Raw genomic sequence first — 14,763 nt, 5'->3', positions numbered from 1 at the left:
GATTAAAAGTTCTCATCAGTTTACTATAGGTAATTAATTGAAGAGCAATCCAGCCTTTATTCATGTCCCAGAATAACCAATTCCCTATGCATAGCTCCAGATTCAACAGGTTATGAATGTTTGAAAGGTACTGGATTCCTCTATCCAAGGATAATTTAATTTTCTTCTGATATCTTTGAAGCCTTGAAAGTTTGTGTTTTTTACTTGAGGGAACAGCATAATTAAATAGTAGAAGAATTATAATCCACATTTGTTTTGCCTCTACTATGTACCACAGAGATGGAGACTAAATGTGGGAAATAATTAAAAGCCATCTCAGAGAAGTAACTGCTTAAGACAAAAATAGCAAGAAGGCTGGCATTTAATTGTATTTTCCCCTCCCTTTTCTGTCACTTTTTTGTTGTTTGTATTGAAAACGCTATTTAACACTTTTTGAAATGTGCTAATGAAGGAGTAAAATAAGAGGGAAACAAATGTGCTGTTTGCATAAAGGAAAACTGAAATGAGATACAGAATTAAAAAAGAAAAGAAATGAGAAATAGAATTCTTAAGACTCAACAAACAATGCAATATTTTCCTCACACTGAAGAGAGTTTAAAACTGCTATACAAGTGGCAAACCTGTTGGGTGGTGTATAAAATATCCAAACAAAATACAACCCTCCCCACTATACAATAGACATCAAACATGCCATACATACACCACCACCACCATTCCATCCCAACACAACACAACATATAACAGAACAATAAGAAAGGAAAGAGAACAGGAACTAATGACAAGCTCAACATGCAGTTTCCTCACTTCAAATTCAGTCAACAGCTGCTCCAACCATCCTAACTCAAGGCTAGGAACAAAGGAAAATATCCTCAATCTCATCCAAACAAAATGTTTCAGGGACCAGAGGGCACATTGACCATATACTCCAATTATTTGCAGTCCATGATCATGCTGATGATATTTTCCGGGGAAGTGAAGAAATTAGATCTCCCTTTTTTTGCATGATTAGAATCACAGCATCAAACTTGCCTTATTAACATAGTTTTAAATAAATGTCGGACTTTCATAGCTCTAAGATTTAAATCCGTTCCAGTTGTACACATTATGGGAAACACTATTAAATGCTACTGGTGTGGTTTCAGAATATGTGGCTAATCCAAGACTTAAGATCTGATCTGTTTCATTGTCAAATGTAATTTGTGTATACAAAAAAAAAATCTTCAGATTTTGAAAAGAGAAATTGGGCTTCAAACACCTAGGTTCTGATAGGGACAAGGTAGTTTTATTGTCATAAAATCTTGTTGTCTCTTAGTTTTAAACCATAGGTTTTCTGGATATGGCAGTTTTTAAGTTATTGGCCAAATATTTGAAAACCATGGCTATTGTTGAAAAATAAGGACAAAATGGACAGTGAGTTCAGTATTTAAAATGTCACTTTGTTTTAACTTGATAATTATTTGAACTTTTGGCATCTTATTTTGAGTAAATCGTGTGATAGCCTACAGATTCTTACATTATAAAGTGACTTGGGCACAGAGGTCTGGGAAGGAAAATTTTAGAAAAGTGAAAATTGTAGCTACAATTGTGCAATCAAATCCCTACTCCTTTTTTTAAAACATGCAACCTGTATAAAAAAAGGGTCAATGATAGAGCCACGACTTCTAAACTTTAGTTCTAAACTTTTTTTATTCTACCATACTGTGGTCACTCTTGGTGATGCAAATGCCATTTTCTTAGATATGATTTAAATAACTCAAAATAAATAATTTAAGCAGTAAATCACATAGACTTGTATTTTAAATTATTCCACAATCCCATAGTAATGTACATTGAAGTTCAGCATAGGTTCAGCCAAAGACCAACAATCCATATACTAGAATACAATATGTAGGGCAGGGTTCCTAACCTCAAGACCATGGCATGTCCACACCAGCTCACCACACATGCAAGTTGAACTGTGCATGTGTGCACCAGCTCACTGTTCATGCAAGGGCTGTATATGCACACCAGCTTGCAACTCACATGGCCCAATTCCTCCCCACCCTTCCAGTCAGGCTGCCAAGCCACAAAGGTTGGGGACTTCTGATATAGGGGATCAGACAGGGACATGCAGATTACTTAGAATGGAGTTTTGGCCAGCTGGGAAATTCTGGGAGTTGGCATTCACATTGACATAGAGATCTAATGCATTGAAAAGAATGTTTTACCAGGCCAAACTGCCAGAATTATTTTTCAGAATCTATAAATAGCTGAATGCGGAGAGATCACTGAAGGGTTTTTCCCTAGGTTGTAAGTCCCCAGCTTTTGAAGTGAAGGAACTGGCATTCCTTCACTTTTTATGATCCACTGGGTGAGAATGAGTAAAAAAACTTCAGAACCCCCCAAATAAAGCTGAAATGGCTTCTGGAATTTGACTTTGAACCTGGGCAGGGAAAGGATCTACAATCTGTTTGGTGTTGAAGCAGCTGTGTTTTGAAATTCTTTTTTCAAATGGACAGTGAGTTGCGCTTTAATCACTTTCTAGGACTATTAACCTTTTCTAAGTCTCTCTTCAGTCACAGCTTGGTACACCTTTTTGAAGATTTGCACCATTTTAGAGATTTGTGTGTGTGTGTGTGTGTGTGTGTTAAAAAATGAAAGAGGTTGCTGAGGCAAGCCAAATAAGGAAGAATGGAGGGGAGGGGAGGAAGCTGACAGAGAAATATAAAGACTGAAGGCTGTGATTTAGTTTATTATTGTACTCACTTGTAGCTTGATCTTCTTTACATGTTCTGCAATGCAGTTAAAAAAGAAGAAAAGACTTCCTCCCTTGTCCAGCACATTAAAAAAACAGGGCACGAAATTGACTTTGAAAAAACTAAATTACTTCACAAAACAGAGAATTTATATAGAAGAATTGCTCTGGAAGCCATAGAAATTGAGAGGAGCCCCCTTTGCATAAATAAAAGAGATGACACGTCCCGCCTACCAGAAATTTGGAAACCAGCCTTAAACAAAAAACACTTCATAAAAATCACCATGTCAATCCTTCCAATAATTATGAATTTGGAATTTTGAAATTTGGAAACCAGCCTTAAACAAAAAACACTTCATAAAAATCACCATGTCAATCATTCTAATAATTATGATTACACCAACCAATCAGATCACTGAAACATAATCACCCAATCTATTTGCTACATTCAAACCAAATCTCCACCCCCACACTATATACTAGGAAGAAATGACAGTTGCAAACATTCCATTTTACAACAGCACGAAGCTTGGAAACTTCAGCCTGATGATGGTGAATGTGATTTCACCGAAACGTCGCATAAACATGCAAAATATTACACAGGGCAAAACCCGAACTCAGAACAATCTACATACATATACCTGTGAAAATTTACGAATATATATATATATATATATATATATATATATATATATATATATATAATAAATGCATACATATACATATATATACATACATATACACACACATCCTTCTTAAAGTTGGCAAATGTTACTGAAAATGTATTTCATAGCATATGTATTAAGAGAAATTTAAAGAAAATGATGTACCAGTTTATAGTAAAATTATCTGTATTAAAAAGATGTTAAATAAAAGAATAAAATTCTATAAGGGTAGTTTGGAAGGAGGGATCTAAATGTAATACTAAAGTTAAAAGCTTGTATGTCAAGAATTCAGAGAAAAAGATGCACTAGAAAGTTTTTGCTTTAAAAAAGTGTTGAAAAAAAGTTTAGTATTAAAACAAGGTTTAAAAAGTATGGGTTTTTTTCAGTAAGGTCAATGAATTTGAAATAATACAATGAATCTTGTTCATAAAAATGGTGACAGTTCACAAATATTATAGGTGTATATAAAAATAGACTATTTTCATAGCAAAGAAGATACAGTAAGAATTGTTAAAATTGATTATTTTATTTAAAGTGGAAAATATTCTTTCATTTGGATATCACTTCTGGATTTTGTGCTTGTGATTTATAAAATGAGACTTTGGTTTTGTTAATCAGAAAGATTGACCATTATAATGTGTAAAAGCAAAAAGTTGAGGTTAGCATGTTTGTCTCTTGTACTGTACTAAATAGAGTCCAAGTCAGTGCCTTTTTTCCCCTCCCCCTCCCCCGGATCTCACCCGCCCCTTTTCTCATTCCTTTTCCTTCCTTAATTTCGTATTTTTCTTTGTTTTTTCTTTGTATTTTATATAATAAAACATTTTTTTTAAGAAAAGGAAAGGGCTACTTCACCAAGATAAATTCAGAAATTCAGGGAAAGAAACAATTACATAGGACATAAAAATTTTATTCTGAAATGATCTCTGGCCACAACAATGAATGTAACAAATATTCACTAAAACAGTCTTAACTCCTGTCATCAGCTATACAATACGGAGGTATCATAAAACTGGCCACAAGAATTTGAATTTAAAAAACTCCTACAACATATTTAATGTGAAGTGGCTGTGACAGCAGCAGCATCTCACATAAAAATTTACATACATATATACACAATACACATTCAATCATTTTTCACATGTTTTCAGTACACAAGAATTGCAGCATACCAGTCACATGTCTAAGTTGTTGCTCATTTGAAAGAAAGTGGAAAAAAGCAGCTATTTAGCTGTGGATACATCTTTTCAGATGTAAATATTCCTAGAAACAATACCATTCACAAATATGTTTTTAAAATCTTACTCATAGCTTATCCAATGATAATGCTCAATTTTCATAATCTTAAACCCCTTTTTTCTTAAAATGTTTAACAGATACATCTGTTGGGGGGGGGATCCTTAGGAAAAATAGATGGGTTCAAAGAATTCTGACATGTATTTAAATAGTCTAGCAATCCAGTTTGTTGCTACTTGAGTAGACATAATTCCTTGAGCTCTGTCATTGTCCAGTCCCCATGGATTTTCATGGCACATGCTTCTGTTTTCCTTCAAGAATCATTCTAATCAACAGAGACTACATGGCAATAGCCATGAAGTGCTTTTAAAAAATAATAGTTTAAAAAAAATATTCAGGAGTCCTTTTTGACTCCCTGACTAACCACAAGATAAAATTGGCATTAAATGCCTTGCACCCAAGTTGTAAAAATCCCTGGCCACATTTACTGAAGCCAGACATATAGAAAAAGGAATGCACTTTGGTTCATACCAAATGCCCTGGGATTAATTCTCACTATAAAATTAAACAGTTTGAGGTAATTTTCCCTTTATATAAATACAGTTGACTGTGTCTAGTGCTGTTATAACAGCCAACACAATATTGTTCTTAAAAAAATTAATCAGATCTTATGATTTCAGCTAAGTAATATGTAACACCCTATTTAACCCCTGAATAAAAATGAAAATCCTTGCAACAGAGAATTCTGTTCCTTACTAAGTGGTACTGTATGTTTACCTTATGATATACATTAAGGCCTTGAAAATAGCAGGCCAAATGAACCAGAAACCTTTCCAATTTCTGATCAGTCCATATGCTGGGTAGTTAGAAAACCCAACCATTAATATATAATGTTTTCCCAGAAGAGGTTTCTAGTGAATTATGCTCATAGAAGCATATTAAAAACAACTGTAGTACTTCAAAAATAGATTTCAATCATACCACATAGTACAGTATTCAGAGGGTTAAAGAGACAAAGTTGCATGCTCCATCACATGGCATTGTTTATAACAAAAGGCACATTGTTAATATCAAGGGCACAACTTTATCCTTCATGGGTTTTTTGCACATCTGTTGCCCCCTGATTATTCCAACATATTGACAATGCAAATTATTCAACCCTCTCATGGTGCAAGAATTGAGTAAAATGAGACTGTAGCCAAAGACATGATATGTCTATGTCATTACTAAATCTGCAAAAATGCTCTGAATTTCCAGACAATTGTAACATTTTACACTGAATAAAATTTCCAACCAATGCACCCAAATTAAATCCCTTAGAAACAAAAACATGTCAAAGCAACAGGCAACTTTTACTTTTTCCTACTTAATTTCCTTTTCCCAGTTAAAAATAACGGTACAAAAGAATCATGTAAGTCATTGAAAATATCAGCCTCTAGTTAGTTAATTTTCCCCCCTAAATGATTCTGCATATGGTATTGTGGCCAAAAAGTTTCCGTTAGAACTGTGAACATGGTCAATCATAAATTCAATATTGGCATTCTAAATCTCATTTATTTGTAAGAGATTAAACTGGTAGATTCAAACTCACGAGTGACATAAAAATTATGAACAATTTCTATGACATTTTTAGCATCTTCAAATTCAGGCAAAAATGTAATAGATATACAGTAATCATTTATTTAGCCCAATGACTGAGAATTTTTTTTTCAATTATTGGGAGAGAAATAGAGCTTTACCATCTTATACCGAGATGTATTCCTATGCTGATTAAACTCTCAGCAGAGTAGAAATCTCTTCATTAATTTCTGGATGCAGTTTACTATGTCTTAACATTTTCATCTGGGAACTGCCTTGGCTTTTAAGTAAATGGTAAAATACAAATGCAAGAACTCAATCTCAACTTTTATGGGTCAGTTGAGATTACTATTAGAGTCACAATTGCAATGAATTAAATGATAGATCATGAATGATCCTATTTCACTTTTACTAATATACACACATTGCATATCAACACACTATATAAGCTGCATTTACATAAAAAGGAGATCAAATGTTAGGTGATTATTGAAATTGTTAAAGATGACTAAATATTCTAGCCAAAATTACTAATAGTGAGAAAAGGGCCTCTTTAGGTTCTCCTTCCCCCAATAGGGTATATTTTTGGCAAACAGGTTTTTGTTTATTTCCTGAGAATTCTTCATTTATGCCAATTTTCAAAACACAAAAGTTCAGTAAAATATGTTGCTTCTGTTTCTTTGTTTTGAATGAAAAATCTGCATAAAAAGAAAATAAACTGACTGGAAACTTTTTGACTCCCTGGGGAACATGCTTTAAGTACTTAAACATTTTTACAACTATTATAATAAAATTTGTGCATAATAACAGATTATAAATTTTACTGAAGTTTTCAGAAGGCTAATGAAAGTTGTCATTATCTAGCATCAACAGACCTTTCAACCCTCTTCAAATATTATTAATCCATATGTAACATCCATTTTAGCAACATTTGTTTCTTTTGAAAAACTATATTAAAATAGACATATTTTCTGAACCATATTCTATTCCTCCCAACCTGGAAATCTCAATCTGGTAGTCATTTCCCCTGTATTGAATTGTTAAGAAAAATGTTATATTGGTCAAAACCTGGGGAAGGAGAGGAATAATCAGGAGTGAGGGAAGAGTTCCCATCAAGTAGAATGGACCATTCACAAATTCTGCAGAGTTGCTGTGCTTCAAGTGAAAAGACCAGCTTCATGTATCACAGCTGAGCCAGTAAAAAAATCATCTTAGCTCTTGAACAGCAGATATAGTGAGATTTCACATTCTGAAGACTATTGTTTATATTCTCAGTGACTCTACAAACTGTCACTGACATACCACCCTCCTTCTCATCTCCCATTCCTTTTATTTATTCAATGTTAGCATTGGATGTGTTTTCTGGGTTTTAATTTTTTAATTAGTATATAGGTAATGGCTAAAAAAATTAAAAGACAGGGTAACTGAAAAGGCTATGGGTTTATTTTAGTCATTCATGCCTGTTTTCATCCATCTCACTTCTTTCTTAATGGGTTGACTTTGGAAACAGAGCATCCACTAGTATAAAGGATTCCAAATCTACTTCAGCCCAACAAAGGACAATTTCAGCTCTATCTGCCACTTGTGTAAAATTCATATTTTATAAGTCTCCTGAATTATTGGGCAACAGATTGGGTTAAGATTCCCATTCCCCTTATAATTTGATATTAAGATGATTCCAATTGAAAGTCTCCAATGCTCTACTATGAGAAAGTAGAAATTTTACAAAGTTTGCTAGGCAGTCTCAGAAAACCCTTTTGCTCAGGATGCATATGTAGTTGTACATATGAAGATGTGCATCATTGGTTATATGAAAAGAATGTATTCAACAAGAATTTATTTCTCTATTTTAGAACCTAGGGAGTAGATCTAGTTGATATAAGTAGTTTTATACTACATTTTAACATATTCATTTATTTTTCTGTCTGAGACATTTTTTGGAATGTGGTCTTTTATGTTCTACTCATAACCCAAGGTTGCCCATGAAAGTCTGTATCTTGCTCCATATAAAAATCTCATATTATTATCTATACTAATATTAATAGAATATAAAGAACATCTTGGCATTGCAAATTGTATTCTAATTTTCTCTCCATGCAGACCATTTAAATAGAGTAAATATGTCAATCAGATATTACTTTCATTTCATTTTTAAGGTTCTTTCATGTCTTCATTTGCTCTAAAAACATAAAATCTTTTTTACCCCTTAGCAGTTAGAAACTTTGAAAAGACTGAAGTAATAATTTTAAGAAAACACAGGCATTTTCATTAACGAATGTCTCATGTATAATCTTCATTAAACAATTAATAAGTCCAAATGCTGATGACATAGATACAAAATACAATTTTACAGGAAACAATGAGATGGAATGGGTGTTTCCAGTAACATGACATTTGAAATGTTGATGTAGCAATGATACTATCTATATACATGGAGATTTAAACACCATTGTACACATTGGAAGGAAGTTGTCTCATTTTTCGAGAGTACAGAATTTTGCACATATACCTGGAAGAGACAGCTTTGCTCCTCATATTATTCCAAAAATAAAGGCAACAGATGGTAGGAAGAAAGCAAGGAAGAACAAAATATGAATGTCATGCTTTTGTATTTTTAAAGTCCAGCATCAACTGCTTGATTTTGGATATGGAAATCATTTAAATTGTTTGATCAGAATTATCTCCGTCTTTCCTCACTTTCCATTTGAAATAGGTTTGTGGGGAAATGGTTTTTGTTTTCACAGTGAAAATGTATGAATTCTGGGAACACACAAACACAGAACACATTAATTGAACTGTATTAGTTGTAAGCCAAATCCATGATTATTGTTATAAGTGAATAATAATGAACACAGGCCAAAACATGGTATATTAGTTCAGTCTCGGCAGGAAATAATCCAGTTGGCTTACATTGCTTCTGAAACAAAATCAATATTGCCACTCCATCCCTTCATATCTGGAACAGGCTAAAATTAAACATATACAGTGTTCCTTTGACTTTCGTGGGGCCGACATTTGCGAAAAGTCTGTACCACGGTTTTTCAAAAAATATTATTTAAAAAATACTCCGTGGTTTTTTTGCATACCAAGAGGTTTCCAGGGCTGCCCGATGTACAATACTGTGCATTTTAACTCCCCTACCCCCATACTCCAGCCGCACTGCTTCTTTAAATAAAAGCTCCGCTTCGGCCCCAGCCTCCCAATCCCTCCTCTTTAATTCTCGGAACATTCGTACGCTCCACTTGAAGCCGAGCCTTCCTGCTGCCCGCCGCCGCAACAGTGAGTGCAGCAAAGCCCCAAGCTTGCTGCCCCTTTACCCCTGCGGGTTCTGGGGGTAAGTAAAACCAGGAATGGAGGAGGGAGGGGGAGGAAGGAAGGGAGCATCTTGGAACGTATCCCCCGTGAAAGTCAAGGGAACACTGTATAGGTCAGAACAAGATTTTTAGTTTACAGTGACTAATCAATCTTGTCCTTTATTTGATGCATCTCAGTATTCATAGCCTTAAGAAAAGAACTACTTAATTTAATTTTGAGGCTTGCGGTTATATAGTGGGAGGAAAAGGATAGCTTTTGTCAAAGCAGCTTTGTTGGTTGTATCTCTGAGTCTTCGGAGAGGGGCGGCATACACATCTAATAAATAATAATAATAATAATAATAATAATAATAATAATATCAAAAAGCTGGAAAAAAACAGAACAGAGATGCTATTTGGCTGTCAAGCTTGACAATTGGCTTGGAATCAAATTTAAAAACTGTCTGACTTTATTTCCCCAGTACTGTCTACCTCTCAGCAATGAGGAAGCCAAACTCAAGATGTTTTGCTTTTAGTTTTCCTATTGTTAACTTTTCTTTGTTTTTAATGGGAAGTTTGAGGAACATTGAAGTTGCTGCTATGATATATTTTCATTGTTGGAATGAGTGAAATTAAGACAAGGATTTATGCATTCATGTAATATTAACCCGTACCTGTAAGTGAATTGATACTAATTTTGAATAATAGATCACTTATGTCCAGGCTCAGCTCTCAGGATGCCCTGACCTACAGCTCCTACAGTTCTTAATCTGCATGACCACTGATACCTCCAAAAGAAATAGCTTGAGAATCACAAGGATGCTGCAGACATATGTATCATTCCAACCCAACTGCAGACATATATGTATCATCCCCTACAGCTAGGGCAAGAGCAAGCTGGGTGGTACCTACAAGTCATCAACATGCCCAGATCCCTTCTTTGGTGCCCAAAATTCATGTGTCTCCCCTAATTATATTTCATAAAATGTGTCTATGTGTATAGATGTGTAGGTGTGTGGGTATGTGTGCATACACACACACAAACACATATGTAGATGTATATATATGAATGAAACTAGCATGCTGCAAAGTGGGCCTTTTTAGACTAATCAGAATTTACAAGAATGTATAGTTTTTATAGCTCCATAGATTTTTTTTATTTTGTGTAAAATAAAAATGTACATGGAATTGAAATACTGTGCTTAGATTGGGACTAGGTCATTTATACAGGAGAAGGAGAAGGCAAGGCAAAGTTTTTGAGGGACTGGGGGCATAAACAAACATATCTCCCTCTAAGTTTGACTTTTCATATACATTGATGCTTTGCGACTACCCAGAAACACATTGGCTGCCAAGTTCTGACACAATTTATTCCGAAACATCCAAATGTTCCTACTGGCAGGACCTAGAATATGTTACTGTATTCTTCAGAAGAACTTGTTAGCTCTTCCCAATAAGCCTTCTTGGAAACCGAGAAATGCAAGAAATGTCCTCCTCTTCTTATTTGTCCCCTCCCATGTGGCTGCTCTATTTCCTCTATGGTACCAATTGTGATTCAAACATTCTGCCAGGGTTTTTGTGCTTGCCTATCCAGGAATAAGACTAATTTAATTCAGGGGAACAGCTGAGTGAGTTGTAATCTAAAGTATTTAAGTTCTTGACTTCTATTTTTTTAATTTATTTTTTATCCCACCTTTAATATTTTTACAAATTCAATTAAAGGAATGGAAATTACTACCAAATGAATAGATTCAGGACTATTCTCTGAGGTTTATAAATATGCCAAATAGTACAATTTCATGCTTTGCTTTTACAATGTTTGCTTTTACATTGGCCAAATAGTGGAATAGGTTTGGTTTTTTTTAATGTAAATATTGTATCTTCAAACACTTTGCATCAAATTTCAGAATTTCTTCCTGGATATTAGATAGAGAATTGTTAAAGGAGTGTTGTGAGCATGAAGTAAGCCTTTTGTGAACATTCTATTAGAATTTTTTAGCAATTTTTATGTAGCATTCTGTAAATAATCTGTACTACAGACAGAACCATAAACAGCCATGCAAAACCTCACTTATAGCCCTGAATATTTTCTAGATCATTTCATTAAAATATGAATAAATGCTTATAGGAATGGAACCTACTGCTATACCAAAAGCAATGATAAGAAAGTATTAAAATTCACTCCTAAGAAAAGCCATGATGAGGAAAAGGAATTTACTCTTCTTTTCCTCACTTAGCTAAAAATATCAAACTTAGATAGTAACCAGTGGCCTGCCACTGACACACCATTGTGCCATACTAATTCCATGATAAGGCTAATTGTTGTTTACAAGAGAAACATTTCATTTTAAAAAGTGTAAAAACTTAAAGCATTGTCCCCATGTTGTTTTTTATAAAATCAAAACCGTGCTTAACGCATTTAAAGTAATCAATGAAAAAATACAAATGTTTAAAGGTATTGATCAAATAAAAATAGAAATCTGAGCTTCCTTTTCATGTGAATAAGGCTCAGTGACATAATTGCTCTCTCTTTCTCTCTCTCTTTCTTTCTTTTAATCAGCATTATTCAAACCTTAGCTCACAAGCTTTGGCAACACTGTTCTCTGCTGAATATTCCCATTGGCATCCGTCATCTGTGCCAGATTAGTCCTCAGTTTTGAAGCTGAGTTTGAAGTTGGAGGTAACTTGGAAATGGATGTGATAGCACCAGTGCTTTCTGTTATTCTTTTTGCTGAAGTCTTCTCCCCAGTTGGCGGCTTTGGCAAACGTCTCCTGAGCCAGGGATGCCGTAAAGCCTGACTGGGTGTCATACGCAGCATTGGATCCCACTCTAAACACTGTTTCAAGAAGTCAAGGAAGAGTGGATCATCACATCCTTTCAATGCACTCCCCCATTCTCTGCTCTCTGGGGGACCACGCACTTTGCCCCGCCTGGAACGTCCACCATTAAGCACAATAGAACCATCTGACAAGGTAGTAATGGAACAATATCGGGGGTAACCCTTGGAACTCACAAAATTTTTTGCTCTTTTTGATGAATCCAATAGTTTCTGGGAAGGCATGCCCAAGAGTTCTATCATACAAGCCAGCTGATCTCCTTCATCTTCTCCTGGTAAGAGAGGATATCCTGTTAAGAGTTCAGCAAGAATGCAGCCCAGGCTCCACATGTCTATTGGCATCCCATATCGAGCACCAAGGATGACTTCTGGAGCACGGTAAAAACGTGATTGGATATATGTATAGACGCGCTGGTGCTCATAACAGCTAGAGCCAAAATCAATCACTTTAATACCACTCCTACCCTGTTGTTTTAACAGAATGTTTTCTGGTTTAAGGTCACAGTGAATTATTCTGTTTTTATGCAAAGCATCCAAACACTGCAAAATGGAGTGGGCAAATTTACGAACCAAAGGCAGGCTAAACCCCTGAAATTTATTTTTCTTAATGAGCTCATATAGGTTCATGCTTAACAACTCAAATGTCATACATATATGGTGGCGGAATGTGAAGTTCTCCAGCATGTGTATAACATTCATATTATTATCTTTATCCTGTTTTTTAAGGTGCTCCAGAATTTTAATCTCTTCTGCAGCTTGGCGGTGAAAACGCTTCTCATTTCTCACCATCTTTAGAGCAACATGTTGATGCATCTTATGATCATATGCCTTTACCACTTGTCCAAAACTTCCTTTCCCAATAACTTTAAGAACTTCATATCTGTATGATATATGATCATGGGGTATTTGCACATAAGATCCCTGGTCATCATCATATCCACAATTGTTTGGACCACTAATGACACCTTGCCTTTTTTTTGCATTTGGACCCAAGAAATATATTTCAGGGTAGCTGAAGATCTCATGATGCTCAAAGGCTGTTAACTTTTGCAAGTATTGCTTCATTGCTTGCTCGGGAGTCATGAGAGTAGCTTTTACCTTTCCTGGCCCTTCGGTAGATTTCAAAGAGTTGGAGCTTCCCTGATGTCTATGACAGCTCTCAAGCTGTCTATCTTGTACCACTGGCAGTCCCGATTTTGCTAGTGTTGCAAGCCCATTTGGTTGTGTGGATAGAACTGCCCTTTTGTTACTATTATCTTCAAAGAGCTGTTGGATCTGCCCATGACTGGTAACTTGTAGATGCTCATTCATGGTGTGCTTATTTCCACCAACCTAAAATACAAAGCATGATTTTCTAATTAAAAAACTGCAGATAAAGGTATACAAAATTCTATGAAAAACTAAGATTGAATTAATTCTAGACTTATATGATTTACACGTCCTTCTCTTTCCCAAACTGTACATTGAAACTTAATGATCCAATGGAATTCACACAAAAGCTTCTCTAGGATTACAGAACACTCAAAAATAGTGACTGATATTACTTTTGGAAGAATTGTCCACTATATTGAAATTTTCCTGGGAAAATTGTTCCCAATCTTTTCCCTAATAATAAATTATAAATTTAGATGTAATCCATTATACTTCAAATATCTTATGCACTGGCTTGTCCTCGCATGGTGCTTTCCTCATACTATGTAATATCATATTATTATAACTCATTAGAAACATTTCACATTAACATTTATTGCTTCAAATTAACTTTCATTATAAATTCTACAAAACTACTAAATATATAGTTTTAATAATGAATAGTAAACTCAATTTTCTTTTTGAAAGAAAAACACTGCACATATTTTAGTCCAGAAGTTTCAAATCAGATTAGCTTACATTAAAATAACAGCATTCTGGCATACTCCTCCCCCAAGATGGCTGCTGAATGGTAAGGAAATTTTTTTCTCATGGTGAAAATCTCCTGATTTTGCTGCCAAAGCTGCTCCTTTGGCAGCATTTTCCCTGGATATGAATGGGAAGACTTAGGAATGACCAAAGGTGATTTCTGGATGGTTGTGGACCTTTCTTCCAGTCACCTATCCAACTTTTCCTCTGAGCAGATCATTCTCTTAAGCAAGTCTGGGTTAAGTACATTTTTAAGTGTTTGTTTTGTTATGCTTTTTATCTCTAAAAGTTAACTGGTTACATGCTGATTTATTTTAACCATGCTGGATTTTATCTTTTTCCTTTGATTTATTTGGCTGCACTGAATGATTCATAAGGAAATTACAGGGTGTTTCTGGGTAGGGAAGGTGCTTGGACTTGATTTACATTTATATTGTACTTTTTCTACAGGGATTTTGCATTTTATTAACTTTTAAATTATTTTAGGTTGGCTCAACCTAAATTTAGTCTTGGCTCAAAATATC

The 14,763-nt window shown here is 34.8% G+C and overlaps 1 protein-coding gene across 1 annotated transcript in view; it reads right to left on the bottom strand.

Annotated features, from left to right (window-relative positions):
• Positions 1-4,290: 4,290 nt before the first annotated feature.
• The window catches only part of DYRK2 (dual specificity tyrosine phosphorylation regulated kinase 2), a 36,124-nt gene continuing 25,651 nt past the window's right edge, over positions 4,291-14,763 (bottom strand). The window contains exon 3 of the mRNA XM_070755512.1: positions 4,291-13,672. Within this exon, the coding sequence (XP_070611613.1) occupies positions 12,077-13,672 (1,596 nt within the window). The 3' untranslated portion in view covers positions 4,291-12,076. The remainder of the gene's footprint in view (positions 13,673-14,763) is intronic.

This window comes from Erythrolamprus reginae, chromosome 6 (genome assembly GCF_031021105.1).
Source record: "Erythrolamprus reginae isolate rEryReg1 chromosome 6, rEryReg1.hap1, whole genome shotgun sequence".
Classification (NCBI taxonomy): domain Eukaryota; kingdom Metazoa; phylum Chordata; class Lepidosauria; order Squamata; family Dipsadidae; genus Erythrolamprus; species Erythrolamprus reginae.
Note: the sequence above shows the minus strand (reverse complement) of the source record. Positions and strands in the feature narration are given on the sequence as shown.